The sequence below is a fragment of the Calliphora vicina genome, chromosome 2, assembly GCF_958450345.1.
Source record: "Calliphora vicina chromosome 2, idCalVici1.1, whole genome shotgun sequence".
NCBI lineage: Eukaryota > Metazoa > Arthropoda > Insecta > Diptera > Calliphoridae > Calliphora > Calliphora vicina.
In genome coordinates, this window is record NC_088781.1 from 119,466,707 (window position 1) to 119,492,980 (window position 26,274).

At 28.3% G+C, this 26,274-nt stretch overlaps 1 protein-coding gene across 1 annotated transcript in view; it reads right to left on the minus strand.

Moving 5' to 3' along the window:
• Lar (tyrosine-protein phosphatase Lar) overlaps positions 1-26,274 on the minus strand; it is a 739,256-nt gene that overhangs the window by 89,362 nt on the left and 623,620 nt on the right. Inside the window, exon 15 of the mRNA XM_065500666.1 lies at positions 22,343-22,443. Coding sequence (XP_065356738.1) covers positions 22,343-22,443 — 101 coding nt within the window. The remainder of the gene's footprint in view (positions 1-22,342; positions 22,444-26,274) is intronic.

Below are 26,274 nucleotides of genomic sequence, written 5' to 3' on the forward strand. Positions count from 1 at the left end.
GCATAATAGTTTTCGCTCTTCGAATTCTTCTCTCTTCTACTATTAGCTCTGAAACCTTAACTTCAACCTATAATTTCATTTTATTAATTCTATTCTTATTTAACTTATGGCGCTCCATCTTCTTTTACTTATCATGCAGCTGTACATAGGACAGAGAACTTTGGACGGCAACCTGTTTACATAACCTATGAAAACCTTTTGCACAAAGTAGAGGTCGGAATTTAGAAGATATTTCGATCAAATTTGGTCCATAATTGATCATAGCTCCCATATAAGGCCCAGTTTCGAAAATCACTCACAAACATAAATTATTGAAATATTAAAAGAAAAATTTAAAAAACATTTACTAAGTGTAGGGTATTCGGTCAAGCCCAATTTTGTTGTAATTATATATTTTAAATATATTTAAATTGTTTGCTACACATGTTTGGTTAATTCATTTTTTGGAAATCACTTTATTGTCCCAAAATTCTGTTTACTTTTTTTTTCTCTTTGAATAATTTATTATTTTAAAATGTTTTCAAACTATTTTATTATATTTAGTTTTAGTTATATTGCAACACATTTATGCATTATTTATAAAACTAAATGTTTTAGTTTTATTTTTTTCTAGGAAAATTTTGTTTTACTAAATTGTGGGGAAAATATTTAAAATAAAATTTATTTTATTATGACTGAATGCATAATTGTTTTAATTAGTAGTAGCAGTAGTTGAAGTTGAATAAAAATATTTACATTATTTGATAAATAAAGAGAAATAAAGAATTTCGAATACAACTGAACTGAAATCGTGGCTCTCATCAAGAATGAAATAACAATGACAAAACCGGGCGAGAAATTGCGAAAAACTTTTTTTGGGCCCCAAAGATTTGGGGCATTGGTGTCATTTTTGCAAAAAAGTAATCATTTTCTCAGACTCATATCTTGCAAACAGTTCGGAATTTTGATTTACTCTCTGAGGTACATTTTTGTAGTTGATTGTTTCCTTGAGTTTTGAACGGTTTGCTACCTATGCACAGTGGTTTAAAAACTTTTTTTTTGGAAATAATTCGGTATCTTAAGAACTATTGGAGATATTGTTACGAAATTTCACATGGTTGAGCTGAGCTGAGGTGTTTTCGAGTTGATTTACGTTTGTTCAGCTTCCTACCGCTAATGGGGGCAAGTATGTAGCCCCTCAAAGTTGGTCACCTCGGGTCACAAATTTTTTAAAAAAATCGCCAAAAATCCATTTATGATCCGAATGAGCTAAAATTTTAAATATAAATAGTCCTTGATATAGGTCTATAAAAAATACGTTTACAAGTGTAGGTTTTCTCTATTAGTTGAAGAGATATTCAGGTTTATTGATTTATTTTTTTTAATTTTGCTCGATCTTTTTATTTTTTTTTAGGTACGGCGGGCCTACGGAGGGTCGAAATTTATTTTTAAAATATCAGCTATATTGAAGATAAAATTCTAAATAAAATAAGAACAATTTGCTAACAGTTATCTGTTCCCTAGAAAAAAATATACGCAAAACGTATAAATTTTTCAAAGGGGCCATGGTTTGTGGAACTTCTGAGGAGTAAATAAAGGCTTTTTGTATAAGTATTCGATATTATTGAAAACATTATGACTTGTAGATTGATATTTTAGTAAAATTAAATAATTTTTTAAAATTTTGTGACTTCATTTACCTTAAAAACTAAAAAAAAATTCATATGGTTCATTCATATTTTCCACGAATAAAAATATAAAATTTGAATTAATGTAAAATTTTAACAATTAAAGATAACATAACAAAATTTGGAACCAATATAGACTCAAATGTCCTTAATCAATGGCATTAAAATTTTTGAAATTTTTTATTTTCAAATACTGAAATTCCTAAAACGGGGAAAATGTGTTCCAAAAACTGAGTTTTTTTAGAAAAGTGCCTACTGTGAAGTTATTTACTGTATGATAGAAAAAATACATAGTAGGTATTTAAGAAACATATGGGGTTATACAAATATGAAGCTTTTTCGTGGATCGGTGCTTTGCCTTTTTAGACTTTTTTACTCAAACCGAAATTTTTCTTTTAAAATTGGCCAAGTTTGGATAGGACTGGGGGGTGGTATGTCCGCTTAATTGAGCCAAATTTTTCTTTACACGCTTTTGCATTAAGTTATCAATCCGGATTATATAAAAATTTTATATATAAAAATTGTATTTTTGTTTCTACAAAGGAAAAAATATATGCGCTTTTTTGGGAAAAAACTTAAAAAATACGGCCCTTTTTACAAGTTCCAAATTTGGATGCGTATAACTTTTTATAGGGAAGAGATAACTGTTAGCAAGTTGTTTTTATTTTATTTAGAATTTTATCGACAATATAGCTGATATTTTAAAAATAAATTTCGATCCTCCGTAGGCCCGCCATATCTAAAAAACCACAAAAAGATCGAGCAAAATTAAAAAAATTAAATAAATAAACCTGAATATCTCTTTAACTAATAGAGAAAACTACACTTGTAAACGTATTTTTTGTAGACCTTCTCAAGGACTATTTATAATTAAAATTTCAGCTCATTCGGAACATAAATGGATTTTTGGCGATTTTTTTTAAAATAATTGAGACCCGAGGTGACCAATTTTGGGGGCTACACACTAGCCCCCATTAGCGCTAGGAAGCTAAGCAAACGCAAATCAACCCGAAAATACCTCAGCTTAAACCATATGAAATTTCGTAGCAATATCTCCAACAGTTCCCAAGATACCGAATTATTTCCAAAAAAAAAAGTTTCTAAACCACTGTGCAAAGGTAAAAAAATCGATTTTTTTAAGTTTTTTGCGATTTTGATCTTGAAGATGAAGTTTTTTTGATTTTACATGTTCACAATTTTTATTATTTATGACAGGGGCTACAACTTTGCCTCAAAGAGTAAATCAAAATTCCGAACTGTCTGCAAGATATGAGCCTGGGAAAATGATCACTTTTTGCATAAATGACACCGAGGCCCCAAATCTTTGGGGCCTTTGCACTGTGTAACTTGTGAAATTTTCTATATCTTCTTCTATTTCCCTAATTACCTCTCAAACTTTACCCACAATTAAACAATTGTTTCGAAAACCAAATTTTTTTTTTATTTAACTTCTGCCAAAAAGTTTATTAATTTATTGATTTCCTCTTATTTAAATGGCTTAAACATGACCTCATTTATATTTACAATCATTTTACCCACAAAAACCTAAAGTATTGTTTGTAAATGATAAAAAACACACACAGGCTTTTATATATTAAAACATCAAAAAAATCTTTATAACTTTGCTGTTAACCTTCGCTTTACCAAAGGTTTTTTATGTGCATTTATATAAGTGACACTACACTTATATAAATATATGCGACGAACGAAATTTTAAAAAATTTAAAAAACCTTATAAAAAGTTTAAAATGGTTCTATTAAATTCTATAGAACTCTAGAATTTGTTCAGTGAGTACAAATTTCATATAAATCGAAACAAAATTAAAAAAAATATTAAACCAATAAAATCGATGTGGTCACCCGGGTGGGTATTGGTAAAGCGAAGGTTAAACAAATTTTGTACGAGAAAAATAATAAAACAAAAAATAAAAGAATTAACAACAACAATACTCAGCCACTTTAATTAAATTTAAAGTTTGTTTTGTTGTTTACGACACGGTGTTTAAACAACACTCAAAGCCAATAAACGGAAGTAAAATTGTTGTTTAAATGCAGAAGAGAAAAGTACACATACACACATGTAAACCTATACATATGTATATTAAGGATACATAAATAAAATAAAAAAAAATGAGAGTGCCAGGGTACGAGTTTAACACCTTTAGGAGCAAACAGATTTTACGAAAACACACACAACTACATTTGATTAATGTATTGGTATGTCAGTGTTTGTGTTTAAAGCAAAGGTGTTAGTGCTTTCATTTAATTTAATTACCAATATTCTATGTAGATTTACAATAAATACAAATACAATAAGTTATTTACATATATACATGCATATGGGTATGAATATTTGTATGTCATTGTGTATATTCTTATACATTTACTAGTAAAATTACATGCCAAACAGCCATACTTTGTAAAAATCATTGATTTTAATCTTGTATATTAAGTAGTGTGTTTCTATGTTTTCATGTTTTGTATACAGTGAGGGAAATAGATGAAAAGACTTTCTTATTTTGTTGTATGCTATCCATAGGAATCTTTAATAACTGCAGTAGTTTAAAAGAAGTTGAACTAGAACCTGAACTGAAATAGAACCTGAGCTTGAATTTGAACTAAAGTCTGAACAAAAATCTGAACAACAGTTTAAAATTCAATCTGAATTGAAATCTGAACTAGAATCTGAACTAGAATATTAAATAGAACATGAACTACAACATAAACTACAACATGAACACACCATTTGTATTCCATAATTTTCTAATTGAATTTCAGAAATTTGCAATTATATTTCAGAAAATTACATTTGAATTTCAGAAATTTTCAATTATATTTTTTTAAATTTTCTACTTGTATTTCAGGATTTTTCAATTGTATTTTAAAATTTTCGAAATGTATTTTAGAATTTTTCATTTGTATTTCAGAAAATAGCAATACCAATGGAGATTTCTAAATTCAATTTGAAAACACTGAAAAACAATTCGAAATTTTTTAATAGAAAATTCTGAAATACAAATGGAAATTTCTGAAATGCAATTAGAAATGTTGTAGAACCTAAACTCAACCTGAGCAAGAACCTGGACCAAAAACTGATCTAAAATCTGAACTGAAGTCTGAACTAGAATTTTAACTAGAGTTTGAACTTTAATCCGAACTACAATCTCATCTGGAAACGTAGCTTAAGCGACTAAATAGGTATTTAAGGGAAAATATTTGAGATTTCTGTTCGAAAAAAGTCAACAAAGTTTTTGTTTTGGCAAAAACAGTCAAAAATTGCATGTTTTGAGTTACAAAACATATCGTACTCCCATCCCACTAAGCGACCAAATAGGACCTCATGGAAAATATCTAAGCTTTATTTTTTTTAAAAAAAGGCCCATTTTGAAAAAAATGTCAAAAAAGTTTTTGATTTCGGAAAAAAAATATTAAAATTTTTTTATTTTTTTTTCGAAAGATTGAAGAAATAGCTATCTAAACTATTTGGGACACATTTTGCTAAGAACAATAGGTAATAAGTTACATGGATGAGAAAAATCACATGTTTGAACAAAATGTCAAATTTTGACCCCCTCTAACTCCGAGAGTTCTAGACCGATCTTGTTGAAAAATTGTGTCTGAATTACTATCCAATCGGAAGACATCGATTTTAAAAGTTGGTTCACTTGACGTGAAATCCCCCATATATAAAAATTAAATGGTCCATGTATGGCATCACGTGAGAACAGCTGGAGCGATTTGGCTGATTTTATTCGATTCGAAATTTTCAGGAGATGGTTTGTAAAGAAAAAACTCAAAAAAAATGTATGACAAACTAATATTTATTGGAGAAAAACAATTTGGGTTAAAAAATATTTTTCCCGATTTTGAACCCATTGCAGATCCAACTTATATACGTCGTTGTAATGGAATTTTAAAAAACTATCATTAGATATCCATATTGTCTATAGTAATCCAGTTACTGGTAAAAATCAGGCCAAAAATCGAGGTTCTCCTGGTTTTTTCTTGTACCAGCCATTTGTGGGCCTAGATTTAAAATAGGAAACGAACCGGGACTGATGCGTGAATTATGTTTGTAAGTTATTTGGGGGCTATAGAAAGTTGATTTCTACATACAGACGGACATGGCTATATCGACTTCGCTATCTATAACGTTCCAGAATATACATTAGGGAGGGTCGATATAAAAATCGCCCAAGTGACAAGGAAAATCGTATCTAGAGATCAAAATAAGAAACTTTGCAACAAAGGTCAGATTTTGACCCAAAGGTCAGATTTTGAAAAATCTCACATTGACCCATTAAAAATGCCCCAATCGAGTCTGAATGTATGACCGACCCCCACTAACTTTGGAGGGCAGACCAACCCGTGCTAGTGGCACACCCCCATACAAAAATTTCAAAAAATCACAATTTTTGTCACTTTACATGATGTAGATATGTATTGTATATAAATTTTGTTTATAGAGCGTATGATAAATATAAATGTGATGTAGGTAATAAATAATATTAATCATACGTCTATGAGAATCAGCAAAGCTTTATTTTTATATCCTTTACCTTCGTGAGAAGTTTGTCATTCCGTTTGTAATTTCTACATTTTTCATTTCAGACCCTATAAACTATATTCTGGATCCTTATAGATAGTGGAGTCGATTAAGACATGTCCGGTTGTCTGTCTGACTGTCTGTTGAAATAAATTTTCTGAAGACCCCTGATATCTTCGGGATCCAAATTTTCAATAATTCTGTCAGACATGCTTTCGAGAAGTTTGCTATTTAAAATCAGCAAAATCGGTCCAAAAATTAAATTTGTTTTTTAAAATTTTAAAAAAAAATCAAAAATTTAAAAAAAATTTTAAAATTTTAAAAACACAATTCGAAAAATGTTTTTTTCCAAAAAATTAAAAAACTGCAAAAAAAAATTTTTTTGTTCACCTAAAAATATTTAAAATTTTAATTTTGAAGTATAATTTGGTATATATCTTACTTGTTAAGATTTAGTTTAAACTTTAAACCAACATAACTTTTTCTCACAATGAGCGAAATGATTAACACGAATAGTTTAAGTAGCGGTGTATTCAACAAGCACAAAATAGCTTTAGTGTCACAATAAACAAATTAGGAAAGTCCCTACAAATCGACCCGTCCTAATATACATATATATTTTGTCGGGTCGCAAATGAAAAATGTGAAGGGTTAAACAAGTAATACATTGATATAAACACTAAAATATCCATATTCCATATAGGGACTTTATGCTGATTATGTGGATTGGGACAACGCGTTTGTCCTTTTATAATAGGAATAACGTATGCTATTTAATAATTTATATACTTAATAAATAGTTTACCCTTTATCAAACATACTTTAATATAAATTTTTTAATAATTTAATTTGGTGAAAAATTAAATATATAAAATTTCGGTAAAATTTTTTAAACTAATTTAAATAATAGAATAGTATTTACTAATCTGTATAAAATTTTGGTTCGATATTGATATTTTTGAAGATTACTGTGTTTTTCGAGAATGGTCCTTATATGGTAAATATCAACAATTATGGGCCAATCTTTAAAAAATTCGGTAAATCGATTTTTATAAATATGACGATTATTTACACTGAATTTCCACCTGATAACGAGATTTATAAGATATTTTTGTGGGGGTAGACCTTTTTCAAATGGTATCTGATGAATATTTCACAATGTTACACATTAAATGACAGGTTGGTATACAAAAATGGTTTGACAGATGACAGTTTTGTGTTCGTGAAAAATGAATTTAATGAAGCTCAATCGTGGATCTTTAAGTAGTTGGGTTTGGAGCTCAATCACGGCTATTTAAGTGGATTAAAATTAAGCTCAATCGTAATTCTTTATTTTTTTTTTTGCAAGAAATTTAAAGCAAATGTCCCTAAAATTATTACATCTACTATAGATTACAAAAAGTAAACAGTATTATAAATAAGTTGCATGTTTGTCAATGTTGCTTTAGTTGTTGTTACTACTTGCCTTAATTTAGCAACTTGACTTATAAAATGTTCATTTTGTTGTATTTTTCCAATAGTTTAAAACTCAAATATGAACACATTTATGCACAAAAGTAAAAAAGTGTAAGCTGTGTAATAAACATCTTCAACAAGACAAACAAGTAATGAATATGTCAGAGACACAGATACTCACATAGTACATGCTGGCATATACATAGATATATATTCATATAAATGTGTATGTGTTGTAGCTTTTGAAAAATATTAGATAGACGTGTTTGTGTTTGGTTTATAAAATGCACTAAAAGTTTAAACAACTACAACTAACCATTATTTGAGCAATAAATTAAAGTCATAAAGACACATATGCATTTAACTTGCAGTAGAACTTGCATGAAAAGCAGCTCATACTTGCATACATACATATTACATATATGCTGTTTAATTTACTTATACATATTCCTAGAGCTATTGAGTAAGAGTAAAGTAGTAGCTGTTGTGATGTTGTTGTTGTTATTTTTACTGCTGCTGTTTTTGTTGTTGTTGTTATTAAAACCAATACATATAAAGGCTTTTAAACATCAATAACAAAATTTTGCATAGAATATTTTCCATGTCCATTTACTTTTACTTAAAATATACTCTTACATTTATAAACACACTAACACACACACACATTTGCTTGTATGTGTGAGTGTGTACATGTGTACTTACATTTTCATACATACATTTATAAAACAAACATCATGTTTTGTATACATAAATAAGTTTAAGCAGGAATTTATGTTTATATCAGAGTATACAAATGAAAGCTGTAGGAAAAGTGCTTTAAAATTCCAGACAAGGTAGAAAAATAATATTTCAATTACTTAAACCTTCTTCACTATTATTCGTTTAGTAAAAGTAAAACAAAATTAATCTATTATATGAAACTAAAGCGATCGAATCAAATTTGGAAACATTTATAATTAGTCATTATTATAGTGTACTATGGCAGATTTTCCATATGTGGCGATAAAAAATCGATTTTGCAACCTCATATTTTCAAAAAAAAATTTATAATGTTCAAATATGTACCAAATTTGGGTAAGGCTAGCTTGTTAGAAAATATTTTTTGCCACTACTTGGGTATTTTTGGCCATAGTGCAATCATCGAATCTCAAATTTATTTTTAAATTATTTGCTGCAATGGCAAGCGATAAATTTGTACAAAATGACTTTTCATTATGTCCTCGTTTGCGAGTAAATGTATATCCATATGCGTACATGTTTATTGATAATAATGTTTGAAAGAAAACTTTGATTTTATAAGCTTTGTAAGGGGTTTATTTGTATGTTTATACATTAGGGTGGCTCTTATTTTAATCTTTTTAAATTTTTAATGCTTCCAATGGTAAAATTCTGTTCTTCGTCATCTAAAAACCAAATGCTTAAAGTTTTAGCAAAATCGCATAACGTTTACAGGTTGCACATTTTATTTGATATTTCAAATATTGCTACTTTGAGCAATATTAAAAAAACAAAAGTTGAATAATGAGAAAAAAATTCAATTTAAAACAAGTAAGAAAGTAAAGTATAAAGCCCGAACATATGATACTCAATGGGTGCTATGACCAATTATGGACCAATCAACATAACTTATTTGTGTTGAATTTTATTTGAATAAAAGCATTTTTAAGAAATCTTTACTCGTTAAAATTAATTTCGGAATTTGCCCTTTTATGGGAGCTATAACTAATTATGGACTGATCGTCACAAAAATTTGGTAGTGCGTGTTCGGCTTATTTATTCTGAATTTGGTTTATATATCTATATATGAGAGTTTGCCTATTTTTAGATAGGGCAATCTTATGGGAGCTAGGAGAAATAACCGACCGATTCCAACCAAATTCGTACTTGAGACAATCGACAAACTTTTACCGAATTTTGTCGAATTATCTTTGAAATTTCAACCCGTAGTTTGATTACAATGATTACACGGACGGACGGACGGACTGGCATTAGCTCCAAATACCACATTATTGTTCTTGTACCACTCAAGACCTTTCTTACCATAGTGCCAGGATGCCAAATCAGGCCAAAAATAAGTGCACACATTAAGAAGTCTTATGTATGGAAGCATTGTCTTTTGCAAACAATCCTTGATGTAAATTTCGATATTTTAGAGCCCTTTGTAACAAATGTTAGGCTTCTTTTGCCGCTACTGCATATTGCTTGCATACTAAGATATTTTATGGGTAAATTTTCTGCTTTTGGGTCCTAAACTTTTCTACAACAGTCCCTCGAGCATTCAATTTTCGTGCTCTGTCTTTGGCCTATAAGTTTTTTTTGCAGAGTTTCTGTCAGGAACTTTTTGAGCTTTGTACGTTTTTAGACCTGCAATGGCTTTAACTTTTCGTACCAAATTGTCCGAGTACTGAGCTAACCGGACTACCTTCCTACTGGATGTTTTGGGAGCTCTTTTGAAAATGCTTTCTCTTTATTGGCTTTAGAAACATCATGTGGACCATTCCTTCAAACTGAACCAGGTTTTCTATCAACGGACAAGTTCTCTCGATACTGTTTAATAACATTGGAATCTGTTTGACGGCAGACCTGTGATTGTTTGGCCAACTTTTTGTAGGACCAATTTTAGTCATCACTCGTTTTAATCAGATTAACAACAAATGAACATAATTGACATACTTTTCAATCAAATAATACTTGGGTTAAAAGTTTTAAGGAAAAACTTGTGTTAAGGTTTTTTCGAACTCAATCCTTATATAAAAATTAATGCATGTCTGTTTAATTATTTGTTTGTGTGATTATTTGTTTGAGACTTATAGAAGCCTAAACCACTGGACCAGATCCTACTTTTTTTCAAGTGGGCATGACACATCCTATACAAAGTAAATAGTAATTATAGAATATCTGATGAATTATCACTATGAAAGTCTTCAAACTTAATACGAATCAATTTCTTATCACTGCACGAAGTTTAACCAAAAATGGGACGGATCGGAATTGGAGGTGTGGCCTCTCCTATACAAAGTAAATAGTAATTTTCGAATATCTGGAGATCTATAAGTGTGGTAGTTCTTCAACATGGTTATAAATAAAATTCATATCTCGGCATGAAGGCCAAACCATGAATGGGAAGGATCAGAATTGGGGATGAGTCACCTCACATACACCTCTAAATATCTTGAGAACTACAATTGCGAGATTCTTCAAACTTTGCCCGAATAGCACTCTTATAATTTTACATAGTTTGGCTAAAAATCATCGCTATTGGATTAGTGGGCCTGGCACCTCCCATACAAATTTCGAATATCTGGAGAACTATAATTGTAAAGTATTTTAACTTTGTATGAATCAATTTCTTATCGGTATTGTACGGTGTTTAGCTAAAAATTGTCTGTAATGACCCCTTTCATATAAAGAAAAGTTTTATAATTGAATATCTGGGGAATTATAATGGTTAACTCTTTGCGTTTTGGTGGTCAGTTTACTAACCACATTTTCTATAGTCTTTAAAACATAGTTTATTGCCATTTTGCTAAACAATTATATTTTTTGAAATCATCGTTTAAGATTTTTTGCTAAACTTTGCCGTCAGGGCAAAGTTTTTTAAGAGACTTTCACGCATTCAACAAAAAAAGCACAGAGTGTTTATTGTTCATCGAGTTCAGTGTTACTTTGATATTTCAGTTGTTTGGTCAGAAAATTTAGTAAAAAATATTCGATTTCACGGTGATTAGTAAAATATGTTTTGATTAATTTTTTCTTACTTTTTATAATAAAATATTTTTTTTTAACGAAATTTCCATAAATTAAAAATATTTGATCTTGATTCTAATAAATGCTGAATTAGGATTCAAAAAGCATATTTGTATGGTGGAACATGTTATGGATTAGAGTGGGAATCGATTGGAAATTGAAGGATTTGTACGAGATTTTCTTTGTACAAATTATTTATTAAACATACATACATTTCGTAGCCTATTTTCTAGCATTTGATTTTAGATTGTTTCTTTAGGTTGATTTTGCACTATTTGATTTCTAGGATATTGTTAGCCCTGGTATCAAAATTAGTCCTCTATATCTCGAGAGCATCGAAAAACCAAAAAGCGCCAAATAAGGACCAGCCTACTAAACATATAAGAGCATTTCTATGAGTGTATATTTGCAAAGACCAATACTTAAGTATGCTAAAGGTGATTTAATGAGCGTAAATATAGCTTAATTTAAAGCTTTATGTTTATTCAATGTGTTTTTAAGAGCAACAAAATCAAAGCAGCAATAGTCTAAAAACATATACTACGGCAAATAGACACAAATACGCACTCAAATAGCCACAAATATGTTGGTATATGTGCAACAAAGTACTATACTTTCTAAGTGAATTATATAACATTAAAGATAGGGGTAACCAAAAAAACCATACAAAGAGGTTGCTAAAGTATTGAACTAGTTCTTTTTATAAAGAAAATAGCATTCCCTTGAAACTCTAGCTTCATCTTATAAATTTCAGACTTTCCAAGAATAATAAATACAAAGGATTCTAAACTAAATAAAAGCATTTGCAAACTTGTTGCATATCAAGCCAAGATTACCACAAATTGTTAACATTTTGAACTAGTTCTTTATATTACAACAATATTCCATTCAACCTATAGCAGCAACTTAAAAAAGTATTTGCGAATTTGCTGCTTATCTTGCCTGGATTTTAAAGCAGCCTTTTCAATATTGACCACCTTTTTATACCCACATTTTCTGGTCACCCTGCTTAACTGCCTAAGCAAACTGTATTTTACTTCCATTTTAAGGTTTTTGGCTAAAACTGTGCAAAATTTACATTTTATAACAGATTATAATACTGGGCCAAGTTACAAAGTGTATGGGTTTGTGTGTGTCTCTATCATGTGTTGTGGTTTAATGGAAATTTATGTTATAAAGTTAATTTTAAGATACATATTCATTCATGGTTAAAATTATGTAAAGTAAAATTAAGTTTTCTTCCAAGAAATTGCAAGATTTTGACCTTTTTGGCATAAAACCGTAAAATATCTAAATGTTAAAGAGACAAATGTTAAAATGTAACAAAAATGTTTAAAAAAGGGGAAGGTGATATTTTATACCCTACACCACCATAGTGGGGAGGGTATAATACGTTTGTGCAGATGTTTGTAACGCCCAAAAATATTAGTCTAACACCACCTTAAAGTATACCGATAGAATCACTTTCTGAGTCGATTAAACGATGTCCGTCCGTCCGTCTGGTCGGCTGGCTGGCTATCCATGTAAACCTTGTGCGCAGAGTACAGGTCGCCATTTTGAAGATATTTCGATGAAATTTTTTACATATTATTTTTTCTCAAGGACCAAGCCTATTGAAACTAGCTAAAATCGGTCCATTATTTCACCTATCCCCCATACAAATGTCCTCCCGAATCGGTCATAAATGTTTAATTTATAAATGTATCTCCACAAATTCCGCTCCAAATAAGTTTTATATACACAAAATTCATGTCACCAAATTTTATTACGATCGGTTCATAATTAGTCATAGCTCCCATATAGACCCGCTTCCGAAAATCACTTTAACGTGCATAAATTGCTTAAAAATGTTGGACCTAATTTCATGGTGATCGGTCCATAATTGGTCATAGCCCCCATATAAGGCCCAATTCCGAAAATCACTCAAAAATATAAATTATTGAAATTTTAAAAGAAAAATCTTTTTGCTCTTTTACTTAGTGTAGGGTATTATATGGTCGGGCTTGGCGGATCATACTTTCTTACTTGTTTTATTTCTGAATTAATACCATTAGCTGCTAAATAAAGCTTTTCTTTAAAATTTTTTTTACACAAACACACATTTTCTATGCATGTATTTTTCTGATCGTTAAATATATAAAAATAGTTTAAATTAAAATTTAAACCGAATCAGGGGTTAATGCTTTTAGAAGTTATCAATTGCTTTAAATTTTTAAGCTTAATTTAGTAAAAAAGCTTTTAAGCTCAATTTAATAAAAAATCTTTTAAGCTTAATATAAAATAAAAAGTCTTCTTATTTACGTTTAATAAAAAGTTTTTATGCATAATTTATTTAAAAGCTTATCAAATTTATGCTTATTTAATAAGAAACGCTTTAAACTTAACTTAATAAGATAGTTTTTGAGCTGAATAGAATAAGAAAGAAAGTTTTGAAGCCTTATTTTAAACTTAATTTATTAAGAAAGTCTTTTAAGTTTAATTTAAAATAAGAAATATTTTAATCTTAACTTACTAAGAATGCTTTCGGGCTTAACTTAATAAGAATGCTTTTAAGCTTAAGTTAATAAGAAAGCTTTATATAATAAGAAAGCTTTTAATATAAATTTAATCAGAAATAATGTTTTCAAGCCCTTACAAAAATGCTTTTAAACTTTATTTATTAAGAAAGCCTTTGAGCTTAATTTAAAAAGAAAACTTTTGAGCTTAGCTAAATAAGAAAGTTTTTAAGCTTAATTTTAATAAAAATATTGTAATTTTAATTTGATAAGAAAGCTTGTAAGCTTAACTTAATAAGATAGTTTTTAAGCCTTATTTAATAAGAATGCTTTTTAACTTAATTCGGTAAAAAAGCTATTAAACTTTATTTAATTAGACATCTTTTGAGCTCAATTCAATAATAAAGCTTCTAGCTTAATTTAATAAAAACAACTTTAGAAAGTTTTTAAGCTTAGTTGTATTAAAACTCATTTAAATATGTGATAAAGCTTTTAGTAAACTTTTGTTCGTTTAGATAGCTGTCAAGCTTAATTTAACTAAATGCTTAGAAAGCTTTTGAATAATCTTTTGAGCTCAATTCAATCAGAAAGCTTTTAGCTTAATTTAATCAAAAAAAGCTATTAAGCTTAGTTGTATTAAAACGCATTTAAATATTTGATAAAGTTTGTAGTAAAAGTGTTTACGTTTAGAGAGCATTCAAGCTTAATATAACTAAATCCTTAGAAAGCTTATAAGCTTTAGGAAACTTTTAAGCTTTATGAAGCTTTTATTCGTTGAAGCTTTTAAGTTATTATTATTTAGGAAACTTACAAGATTTATAAAGCTTTTAAATATTTGGAAGCTTTTAGGCTTTAAGAAGCTTTAGAATGTTTTATGATTTAGGGTGCTTTTAAAGTTTTCGTAGCATGTTGATGTTCGTCTAAAAGTGTTTTCAAAGTAAATCCTTAAACATTTTAACAATTAAAACATTTACTTTTGTAAAAAATACAACTTTATTTTGTTATGGTCGAAAGCTTTACTAGGCTTTACATACTAAGTTTGATACAAAGTTATGCTTTCAATCGGCATTTCTATTGTTAAACTTTAGAGGATTTTAGTTTCACTTAAGTTTTTTTTGTTTAAATAAGAAATATGTAGAAAATGATTGAACAAAATTTATGTACAAATTAAAGTTATTTTTGCAAAACAAAAAGCTTTTTAAAATATATTTATCTGCAACAAACTAGATGAAAAATCTAGTTATTTTACATACTTTTCCCTTTACAATTTTGCAAGAAAGCTTTTTTTAATTTGAAAGCATTAATTAAAAGTTCCTAATGTCAATTGTTACAAGTATGTTGAGACTTTTAAATCATTTTCACTTACAGCTTCAAAATACTTATATTATTTTCTAATAAAATATATAGTTTTAAGATTTTTCAAAGATTTTAATAAAATACTTTCACACTAATTAATTTTTTTGGTAATTTTCGAATTTCAAAAGCTTGCGCTTTTCAGTTAATTTAAATATTTGTTATAAATATTATTTAAAAAAAAACAGTGCATATTTCCAAACATGAAAAAGTATCGGAGAATGAATAAGAGCTGTTAATAAAGCGTTTCTATTTAAGCTTTCATCATTATTTCAGGCACCGGTTTGAACAAAACTTTTAAAGCTTTAATTGAAACTGCTTTAAAATAAATAACTTTAATATATCAAGGTTTCTAAACTTTTTTTTAAATATATAAATCTTAATTAAGCTACGATTGAAATATCTTATTTATATATTACATCTATAAAAAGATATAAGAAGCTTTTGCAAAACATTATCTACTTTCTCATGATTTTCAAACATTAATAAAACTATTACATCAAAAACGTGTTATTTCAGGCAACGTGTGCGAAAATCCTTCAATTAGTTACTATCAAAAATTCATAAGCTTTCCGGCAAAAGCTTTTTACATATCATTAAACACATTAAAATCATTTGCCTTTTAATCCGAATTATCTTTAGCACCATAATAAGGGATTGATTTTATGTAGTTGTTGTTGATGTTGATTTTGCTATTAAATTTACAATTAATTAAAATGTAAAGTACATACATATTAGCAGCAATAGGCAATAAATGGAAACCATATTGAAACTATCTTTAAGTCAATCAAATTATACTAATTTGTAATGATAATTGTAATTTATCAAGACAATAAAATACAAAATTTCCAAATGACTTAATAGTTAGTGTTAGAGAACTAAAGGAAATGTTAACAAACGTACAATATAAATTACAATTTAAACAAATGAAAAGTTAAGAAAATATACATAAATTGAATATGAATTTTATTGTTAAGGAATTTTAAAGTATAAAGGAATAATAATAACACATTCTTAAAACAATAAAATATAATTACAGAACAATGGATGGTTAGAAGTAAGAAGAAAAGTAGGAGGAAATAATAATAATAAACGAGAAAAGTTTGAAAAGTTTTTGAATTCTTAAAGTTTAATTTCATTGGTTTTCATTTACATTTTTAATTTGAATTCATTTTCAGCAAATTTCTTTTTTATTACATGTAATATAACATGTAATTAATTCTTCAAAATTAATTTTATTCAATAATTATGTAGCACATTCTAACATGCCAAAACATGTAGCAACAGTAATATTTTCCCAAATTTTCTAATGTAATATGTGGTAAATGAAAAACAACATATGTATTGCTGCTGTATTTGTTACTTATTACAACATAGAACTAGAAATACAAAACAACAACCACAACATCATGTGACATTTGATATTATTTTTGACATCTAAACGAATGAGTGAATGAATAAATGGAAAAAAATTCATTTATTTTTGCCCCTTCTAACCAATTAGAGCATACAGAGGGAAAATAAAAAGAAAACAAGAAAATTATAAAACAAATTTTTTTCATTTTATTTAACAGAATTTTCTATAAAAATTTTTTTAATGAACATGTGAATACATGCAACTTTTTTTATTTAGAAATGTCAATGACAATTAGTAAATGATATTTTTGATTTTTCAACAAAAAATTAATGCAAGGGAATGCAAAAAAAATGGTATTTGAAATGTAAATATTAAACAATATTTGAAAAGTTTAAAGGTCAAAGTTTAGAATGCCAATTAAAACTTAGAAATATGTAGTAAAAAATATAAAGGGTGAAATTTTTAATTGAAAAATTGAATTACTAGTTAACAAAATGGTAATTAATACAATAATAACAAATTTAAGCAAAAAATATATTTTTAAGTGAAAATAGCAATTTTTTTTGTTTTATAAAAATCATGAAAAATCGAAACAGGCAGAAATTGTTCAGATTTATTATTTTATTGCAAAGCCACAAGTAATAGGAACAAAATGAGATATCGATAATAAAAATCAATGGATTGTTTTCGAATTTATTCACAATTAAGTAAATTCGCTCATTTTCACAAAATTTTAGTTTTTTGTTGGATTTACATAAAATTGAGTAGCTAATGTTCTTCTTTTAAATGATTGAATTTTGAAAACAATTTCACCATGCTATGTACAAATGTTCACCTATATATTGCGTTTCAATCGGCTCAGTATTTTCGGAGTTATAATAACAAATTGAAGCAAAAAATTTATTTTTTACGTGAAAATAGCTAATTTTTTTGTTTTAAAAAAATCATGAAAAATCGAAAGAGGCAGAAATTGTTAAGATTTATTGCTTTATCGAAAAGCCACAAGTAATAGCAACAAAACGAGATATCGATCATAAAAATCGATGGATCCGTTTCGAATTTATTCACAATTAAGTAAATTCGCTCATTTTCACAAAATTTTAGTTTTTTGTTGGATTTACATAAAATTGAGTCGCTAATGTTCATCTTTTAAATGATTGAATTTTGAAAACAATTTTCCCATGCTATGTACAAATGTTCACCTATATATTGCGTTTCAATCGGCTTAGTATATTCGGAGTTATAATAACAAATTGAAGCAAACATTTTTTTAAGTGAAAATTGCAAATTTTTTTGTTTTAAAAAAATCATGAAAAATCGAAACAGGCAGAAATTGTTAAGATTTATTGCTTTATAGCAAAGCCACAAGTAATAGCAACAAAACGAGATATCGGTCATAAAAATCGATGGATCCTTTTCGAATTTATTCACAATTAAGTGAATTCGCTAATTTTAAGAAAATTGTACTTTGTGTACTTTGAGTGTAAATTTTACATGTGTTTTTGTTACAATAATTAATTTAAAACAAGTAAGAAAGTATGGTCGGTCAAGCCCGACCATATAATACCCTACACTAAGTAAAAGAGCAAAAACATTTTTCTTTTAAAATTTCAATAATTTATATTTTTGAGTGATTTTCGGAAGTGGGCCTTATATGGGGGCTATGACCAATTATGGACCGATCACCATGAAATTAGGTCGTGTGATTTATGTCTATATGAAAGTTATTTATGTTGAATTTTGTGTATATTCCAACATTTTTAAGTGATTTAAGTACGTTAAAGTGATTTTCGGAAGCGGGTCTATATGGGAGCTATGACTAATTATGAACCGATCGTAACAAAATTTGGTGACGTGAATTTTGTATATATAAAACTTATTTGGAGCGAAATTTGTGTGGATACATATATAAATTAAACATTTATGACCGATAAAGTCCAATTTCGAGAGGACATTTGTAGGGGCTAGGTGAAATAATGGACCAATTTCAGCCAGTTTCAATAGGCATGGTCCTTGGGCCGAAAAAATAATATGTACCTCTACGCACAAGGTTTACATGGACAGCCAGCCAGCCAACCAGACGGACGGACATCGTTTAATCGACTCAGAAAGTGATTCTAAGTCGATCGGTATACTTTAAGGTGGGAGTTAGACTAATATTTTTGGGCGTTACAAACATCTGCACAAACGCATTATACCCTCCCCACTATGGTGGTGTAGGGTATAAATAGTTGCATGTAATGACGTCTAAAATCCATTGGTCCCAAACAACCATAAAGCGTTATCAGAAATGAACAGAAGTAGGTCAGGAAATTGGATGTAAATTTGACAAATGTGCGAGGTAACTTCGCAATTTCGGTTTTAATACCCTACACCATTAAATTCCAATTAAAATTGAGAATTTCAACGATAAATTGAGAAAATTTAAATTGAATTTTCGAATTTCAACTTAAAATGGAGAAAATTCCAAATGAAATTTAAAGTTTCTTTTTAAAATTGAGAAAATTCCTATTGAAATTAAGAATTTTAATTTGAAATTCAAAGCTAAATTATACCCTACACCAGCAAATTTCAATTGAAATTGAGAAAATTTCAAACTTAAATTGAAAAAATTTCAATTGAATTGACGAATTTCAACTTTAGATTGAGAAAATTCCAAATGAAATTTAAAATTTCTTTTTAAAATTGAGAAAATTCCAATTGAAATTAAGAAAAATTCAAATAAAATTGCGAATTTATATTTAAAATTAAGAAAATTTCAAATGAAATTCAAAATATGAAAATGAGAAAAATCGAAATGAAATTGGGAATTTTTATTTTAAATTGAGATAATTCCAATTGATATTGAGAATTTCAACTTTAAATTGAGAAAATACCAAATAAAATTTTAAACTGAGAAAATTACAATTGATCCAATCAATATGAAATTGAGAATTTCAATATGAAATTGAGAATTTCAATATGAAATTTAGAATTTCAATTTTCAATTAAGTATTTCAATTTTAAATTGAGAAAATTCCAAATAAAATTGAGAAAATTTCAATACGAAATTGTGAATTTCAATATGAAATTGTGAATTTCGATATGAAATTGTGAATTTCAATATGAAATTGAGAATTTCAATATGAAATTGAGTATTCCAATATGAAATTCACAATTTCATATTGAAATTCTCAATTTCAATATGAAATTCTCAATTTCAATATGAAATTGAAAATTTCAATATGAAATTGAGAATTTCAATATGAAATTGAGAATTTCAATATGAAATTGAGAATTTCAATATGAAATTGAGAATTTCAATATGAAGTTGAAAATTTCAATATGAAATTGAGAATTCCAATATGAAATTGAGAATTTTTATTTAAAATTAAGATACTTCCAAATAAAATTGAAAATTTCAGTTTGAAATGGAGAAAAATTTAAATGAAATTGAGAATTTCAATTTTAAATTGTGAAAACTTCATATGAAATTGAGATTTTAAATTTTATAATGAGAAAATTCCACATGAAATTTAGAATTTCTATATCAAATTTAGTAAATATAAACAAAATGTAGAAAAATTCAAACGAAATTGAGAATTTCAATTTGAAATTAGGAAAATTCCAATTAAAATTAAAAAAATGACTTAAAAATGTGGAATTTTTTCAAATTTTTAGCTTTTATTTTGAAACATCTGTACAATATAAATTTATTCGAAGTATTGTTCATTGTTTGCCCTTCCCAATCTTTGCGGCTACATATGAATTTCGCTCCAAAAGAACTGCTCATCTTTTAAGGCCAAGAACTAATCATGCCAATTGAGAGAGAGTGTTCTGCATCGATCGCAACAAATAGTAAGCGGACGGGGCATGGTCTGGACTATAAAGCGGGAGAGGCAAAACTTCCCAACCACTTCATTCTAAATACTTTTTAACAAGTATTGCAACATGTGGCCTAGCAGCTCATAATAGATAGGACCCTTTTGGTCCCACAAAATACAGAGCATTACCTTAGCACCATGGATATATGGCTTTGGTATCGATTCGTCTGGTTGGCCGGGCTTTACATACGATCTCTTACGTAATGGATCCATTTTTCATTGCAAGCAATGTTTCGCTGCAAAAATGATTTTCTTTTACAGCCTTCAAACATCATTTCGGACATACAAACCGTTATTCAACTTATTCGGCTTCAATTCGTATGGGACTCAATTTTGAAATTACTGCTTGAGTAGCTCCCAATGAATTTGCAAGCTCTTGTTGAGTTTTAAAACAATTTTCATGGTGTAATGCCCCCATTTGTTGTTCATCAAACTTTTTTGGCTGACCTCGGCGATCTTTGTCTTCCGTATCAAAATCACCACTTCTGAACCGAACAAACCATCTCTTGAACGTTGAAACTGATGGAGTATATTCAACATAAGCTTTGATGAGCAATCGGTGTGTTTTAGCGGCCCTTTTTTCAAATTAAAGGAGTAAATCAAATCTTCCCGCATATGGCGTTTTGTTGGTACAAAATTGTAAATCCCGCATTTTTAAGTCATACACCCAATATAAACATAAGATTTATACGAATTTTTACACAAAAACTAAAATTCAAAAATTCATTCAAACTTTTTAATATTTCCACTTTTATTATTTCAAATTATAATTCCCAAATTTAACCTAGTTTAACATATTTTCCTTTCTCATTATTTAACATATCTTACATATGCTTGTTTCTATTTTACATTTTATTAATAAACATAACATTTTAAATAAATATTTAGTATCAGAACAAAAGAAGAATATGAATTGATTATTTATTGTCTAAAAATTATATTCGAATTAATTTTATATTATTATATACTGACAATCTATGTACTATATTTATGGTAAATTTTTGTGTTTACATTTTAATTCTCATATTGTATTTATAGATTTTTGTGATATAAAGACCATAAACCATTTAGAAAATTGAGTTTAGTTAGAAAACGTACATAACTAGCAGAAATATATTTAATATTTAGTCAATGAAAATAAAGAGAAGTGCTAACTAAGGCACAGTTTAATATAAAAGCAACTTGAATATTACATACTAAAAAAACGTCTCTATAAATGTTGGAATGTGTGTGTGTAAATCACGATTATGTCTTAAGTATAACATTAACATAAATAATATTTTTCCAGAATGTTTATGCTTTTATTAGGAAGTATGGTATTGAAAATCAGCAAAATCGGTTGAAATAGAAAAAAGTTATAAAACAAAATGTAAGACAATCTCGGAAAAATAAAAAAATTTTAAATTTTTCTTTTAGTGTTATAATAAGTTTAAAAACTGTTTGCGGTAGTTTTTCTTGTTTAAAAAAATATTTTTTAAGCTGTCAGCATTCTTCATCAGCATTCTTCTTAACTTTTTGGCGTCATATTGCAAACAATAACTATTGTATTTAATTCTTATTTTCTCAGTTTCATTCCTACTGCCCATCCCTGATTGCTACTCATGCAAAACTTAACAAATACGAAATTCTAAATAAATAGAAAATTTAATTTAAACAACTTTCTATCAAGTTATTGAAAATATTTACTTAAAGCATCATAACAAGCATTGGGTTGGAAATTTTGTCTATTTGTTATACAGGAAAAATAATAATATTTATCCAGAGAATATTAAACAAATATTGTTTAAGAGTGGGTAGGGTAAACTTAAACAATTAAAGTATTTCTAAAACTAGAAAATAAATGTATAAATTCAACTTACGGTCAATTGTCCATTGGGTGTCTCTGGTGGCTCCCAGGTTATAACCATGGTAGACGATGATAAGGGACGTACTTGTACATTACGGGGAGCACTTTCCATTTCTGCAAAATAAATAAATACAAAGCAAAAAAACACAATGATTAGAGAGAAAAAAAAACAAAATTTTCAAATTAACTTTTTATATACTTTATTTCATAAATAAATAAGTTTTTTTTTTGCTTGTAACTTTCCCTAGAAAATCGTTTAAACTTGTTTATTAACTAACACTTAAAACTCATTTCATCATTTCATGTTATAACAAAACTTCATTATCATCGATAATTGCTAAAGTTTTACATGTTTCTTGATATTTATTTTTTTTATTCGCACACAATAAAAAAGTAGCAGCGCAAAAGTAAGAGAAGAAAAAAAAAATCAATTGAAAAACTTTTTAATAATTATTTGTATTAAACATCACAACGGCAACAACAGACTCTACCCAAAACCCCCAGCCCCAGAACCACAGATAAAAAAGTTAATAAACAATTATCTGCATAATACTCGGGGACTATGCCACAACGCAGCGCAACACAGTTTCATTTTGTATCCAGCTACTTATATGAAGAAACTAAGAGCAGGAAAAAAACAGCAGCAAGAAATCAATATCCTGATTTTTTTTTTTTGAAAATTACTTCAATTAATTGCTAATTAAAATGAAGCAAGCCAGTCATTGATTCACTCTTTCATTGAAACGTTCAATCGCTGGTTGTGGTGGAAGACAAGACTTTTGCATATCAGCAACAAAACAAAGAAAAAAAATTGGATTGAAAAGGAATTTGATTACAAAACAAAAGGTAGACAAAAAGCTGAGATATAAGTAAAAGTGTTGCATTCAATTAAATTCATTTCAAAAATAGAATAAATCAAGGAAATTGTTTTCAGAAAGGCTAGAATTTACCCAGTAAAAACTTTCGTTACCTTCCTTAGCAATGGGTTAGAATGCCAATATAATGACCCAACAGAGTTAAAGACTACAAAGAGATTGTCTGACAGCTGGTTCAAAGCAGTAAATAGACGAGAATACAATGTTTCTTTAATGAAATTCGGATATCAATCGTGGATCGATTTTTAACCAAATTTATACATCAATCGTGGATCTTTCTTTAATCAAATGTTTACATCAATCGCAAATCTTTCTTTAACCAAATTTTTACATCAGTCCTGTTTCTTTCTTTTCCCAAATTTTAACATCAATCGTGGCTCTTTCTTTAATCAAATTTTTACATCAATCGTGGTTCTTTCTTTACCCAATTTTATACATCAATCGTGGATCTTTCTTTACCCAATTTTATACATCAATCGTGGTTCTTTCTTTACCCAATTTTATACATCAATCGTGGTTCTTTCTTTATCCAATTTTATACATCAATCGTGGTTCTTGCTTTACCCAATTTTATACATCAATCGTGGTTCTTTCTTTACCCAATTTTATACATCAATCGTGGTTCTTTCTTTACCCAAATTTTTACATCAGTCTTGGTTCTTTCTTTACCCAAATTTTTACATCAGTCTTGGTTCTTTCTTTACCCAATTTTATACATCAATCGTGGATCTTTCTTTACCCAATTTGATACATCAATCGTGGTTCTTTCTTTATCCAATTTTATACATCAATCGTGGTTCTTTCTTTATCCAATTTTATACATCAATCGTGGTTCTTGCTTTACCCAATTTTATACATCAATCGTGGTTCTTTCTTTACCCAATTTTATACATCAATCGTGGTTCTTTCTTTACCCAAATTTTTACATCAGTCTTGGTTCTTTCTTTACCCAAATTTTTGCATCAATCGTGGTTCTTTCTTTACCCAATTTTATACATCAATCGTGGTTCTTTCTTTACCCAAATTTTTGCATCAATCGTGGTTCTTTCTTTACCCAAATTTTTACATCAGTCTTGGTTCTTTCTTTACCCAAATTTTTGCATCAATCGTGGTTCTTTCTTTACCCAAGTTTATACATCAATCGTGGTTCTTTCTTTACCCAAGTTTATACATCAATCGTGGTTCTTTCTTTACCCAATTTTATACATCAATCGTGGTTCTTTCTTTACCCAATTTTATACATCAATCGTGGTTCTTTCTTTACCCAATTTTATACATCAATCGTGGTTCTTTCTTTACCCAATTTTATACATCAATCGTGGTTCTTTCTTTACCCAATTTTATACATCAATCGTGGTTCTTTCTTTACCCAATTTTATACATCAATTGTGGATCTTTCTTTAACATCATTTTTACATCAATCGTGGCTCCTTCTTTAATAAAATTTTTACATCAATCGTGGATCTTTCTTTATCCAAATTCTTACATCAGTCTTGGTGCTTTCTTTAATCAAATTTATACATCAATCGTGGCTCCTTCTTTCATAAAATTTTTACATCAATCGTGGATCTTTCTTTAACCAAATTTTTACATCAATCGTGGGTCTTTCTTTAATCAAATTTTTACATCAATCGTGTATCTTTCTTTATCCAAATTTTTACATCAGTCTTGGTGCTTTCTTTAATCAAATTTTTACATCAATCGTGGCTCCTTCTTTCATTAAATTTTTACATCAATCGTGGATCTTTCTATAACCAAACTTTTACATCAATCGTGGATCTTTCTTTAACCAAATGTTTATATTAGTCGTGGATCTTTCTTTAACCAAATGTTTACATTAGTCGTGGATCTATCTTTAACCAAATTTTTACATCAGTTGTGGTTCTTACTTTAACCAAATTTTTACATCAGTCGTGAATCTTTCTATAACCAAATTTTTACATCAATAGTGGATCTTTCATTAACCAAATTTTTACATCAATCGTGGATCTTTCTTTAACTAAATTTTATACATCAATCGTGGTTCTTTCTTTACCCAATTTTATACATCAATCTTGGTTCTTTCTTTACCCAATTTTATACATCAATCGTGGTTCTTTCTTTACCCAATTTTATACATCAATCGTGATTCTTTCTTTACCCAATTTTATACATCAATCGTGGTTCTTTCTTTACCCAATTTTATACATCAATCGTGGTTCTTTCTTTACCCAATTTTATACATCAATCGTGGTTCTTTCTTTACCCAAATTTTTACATCAGTCCTGGTTCTTTCTTTACCCAAATTTTTGCATCAATCGTGGTTCTTTCTTTACCCAATTTTATACATCAATCGTGGTTCTTTCTTTACCCAATTTTATACATCAATCGTGGTTCTTTCTTTACCCAATTTTATACATCAATCGTGGTTCTTTCTTTACCCAATTTTATACATCAATCGTGGTTCTTTCTTTACCCAATTTTATACATCAATCGTGGTTCTTTCTTTACCCAATTTTATACATCAATCGTGGTTATTTCTTTATCCCATTTTTTACATCAGTCGTGGTTCTTTCTTTACCCAATTTTATACATCAATCGTGGTTCTTTCTTTACCCAATTTTATACATCAATCATGGTTCTTTCTTTACCCAATTTTATACATCAATCGTGGTTCTTTCTTTACCCAATTTTATACATCAATCGTGGTTCTTTCTTTACCCAATTTTATACATCGATCGTGGTTCTTTCTTTACCCAATTTTATACATCAATCGTGGTTCTTTCTTTACCCAATTTTATACATCAATCGTGGTTCTTTCTTTACCCAATTTTATACATCAATCGTGGTTAGAATTCAAATTTTAGCCAACGTTTATTTAGATAGGAACCTAACCAATTCGTTTTGAGATTTTAGACTCCTACATAACATAAATTAAATCTTAAACAAAATAACTTAATATTTTAAAATTTATTTAACAAAATTTTAGCCATTGATAAGAACCTAACCAATTCATTTTGAGATTTTACTCTCACACATAACTTTAATTAAATCTTAAACAAAATAACTTAAAATTTAAAACATTTATTTA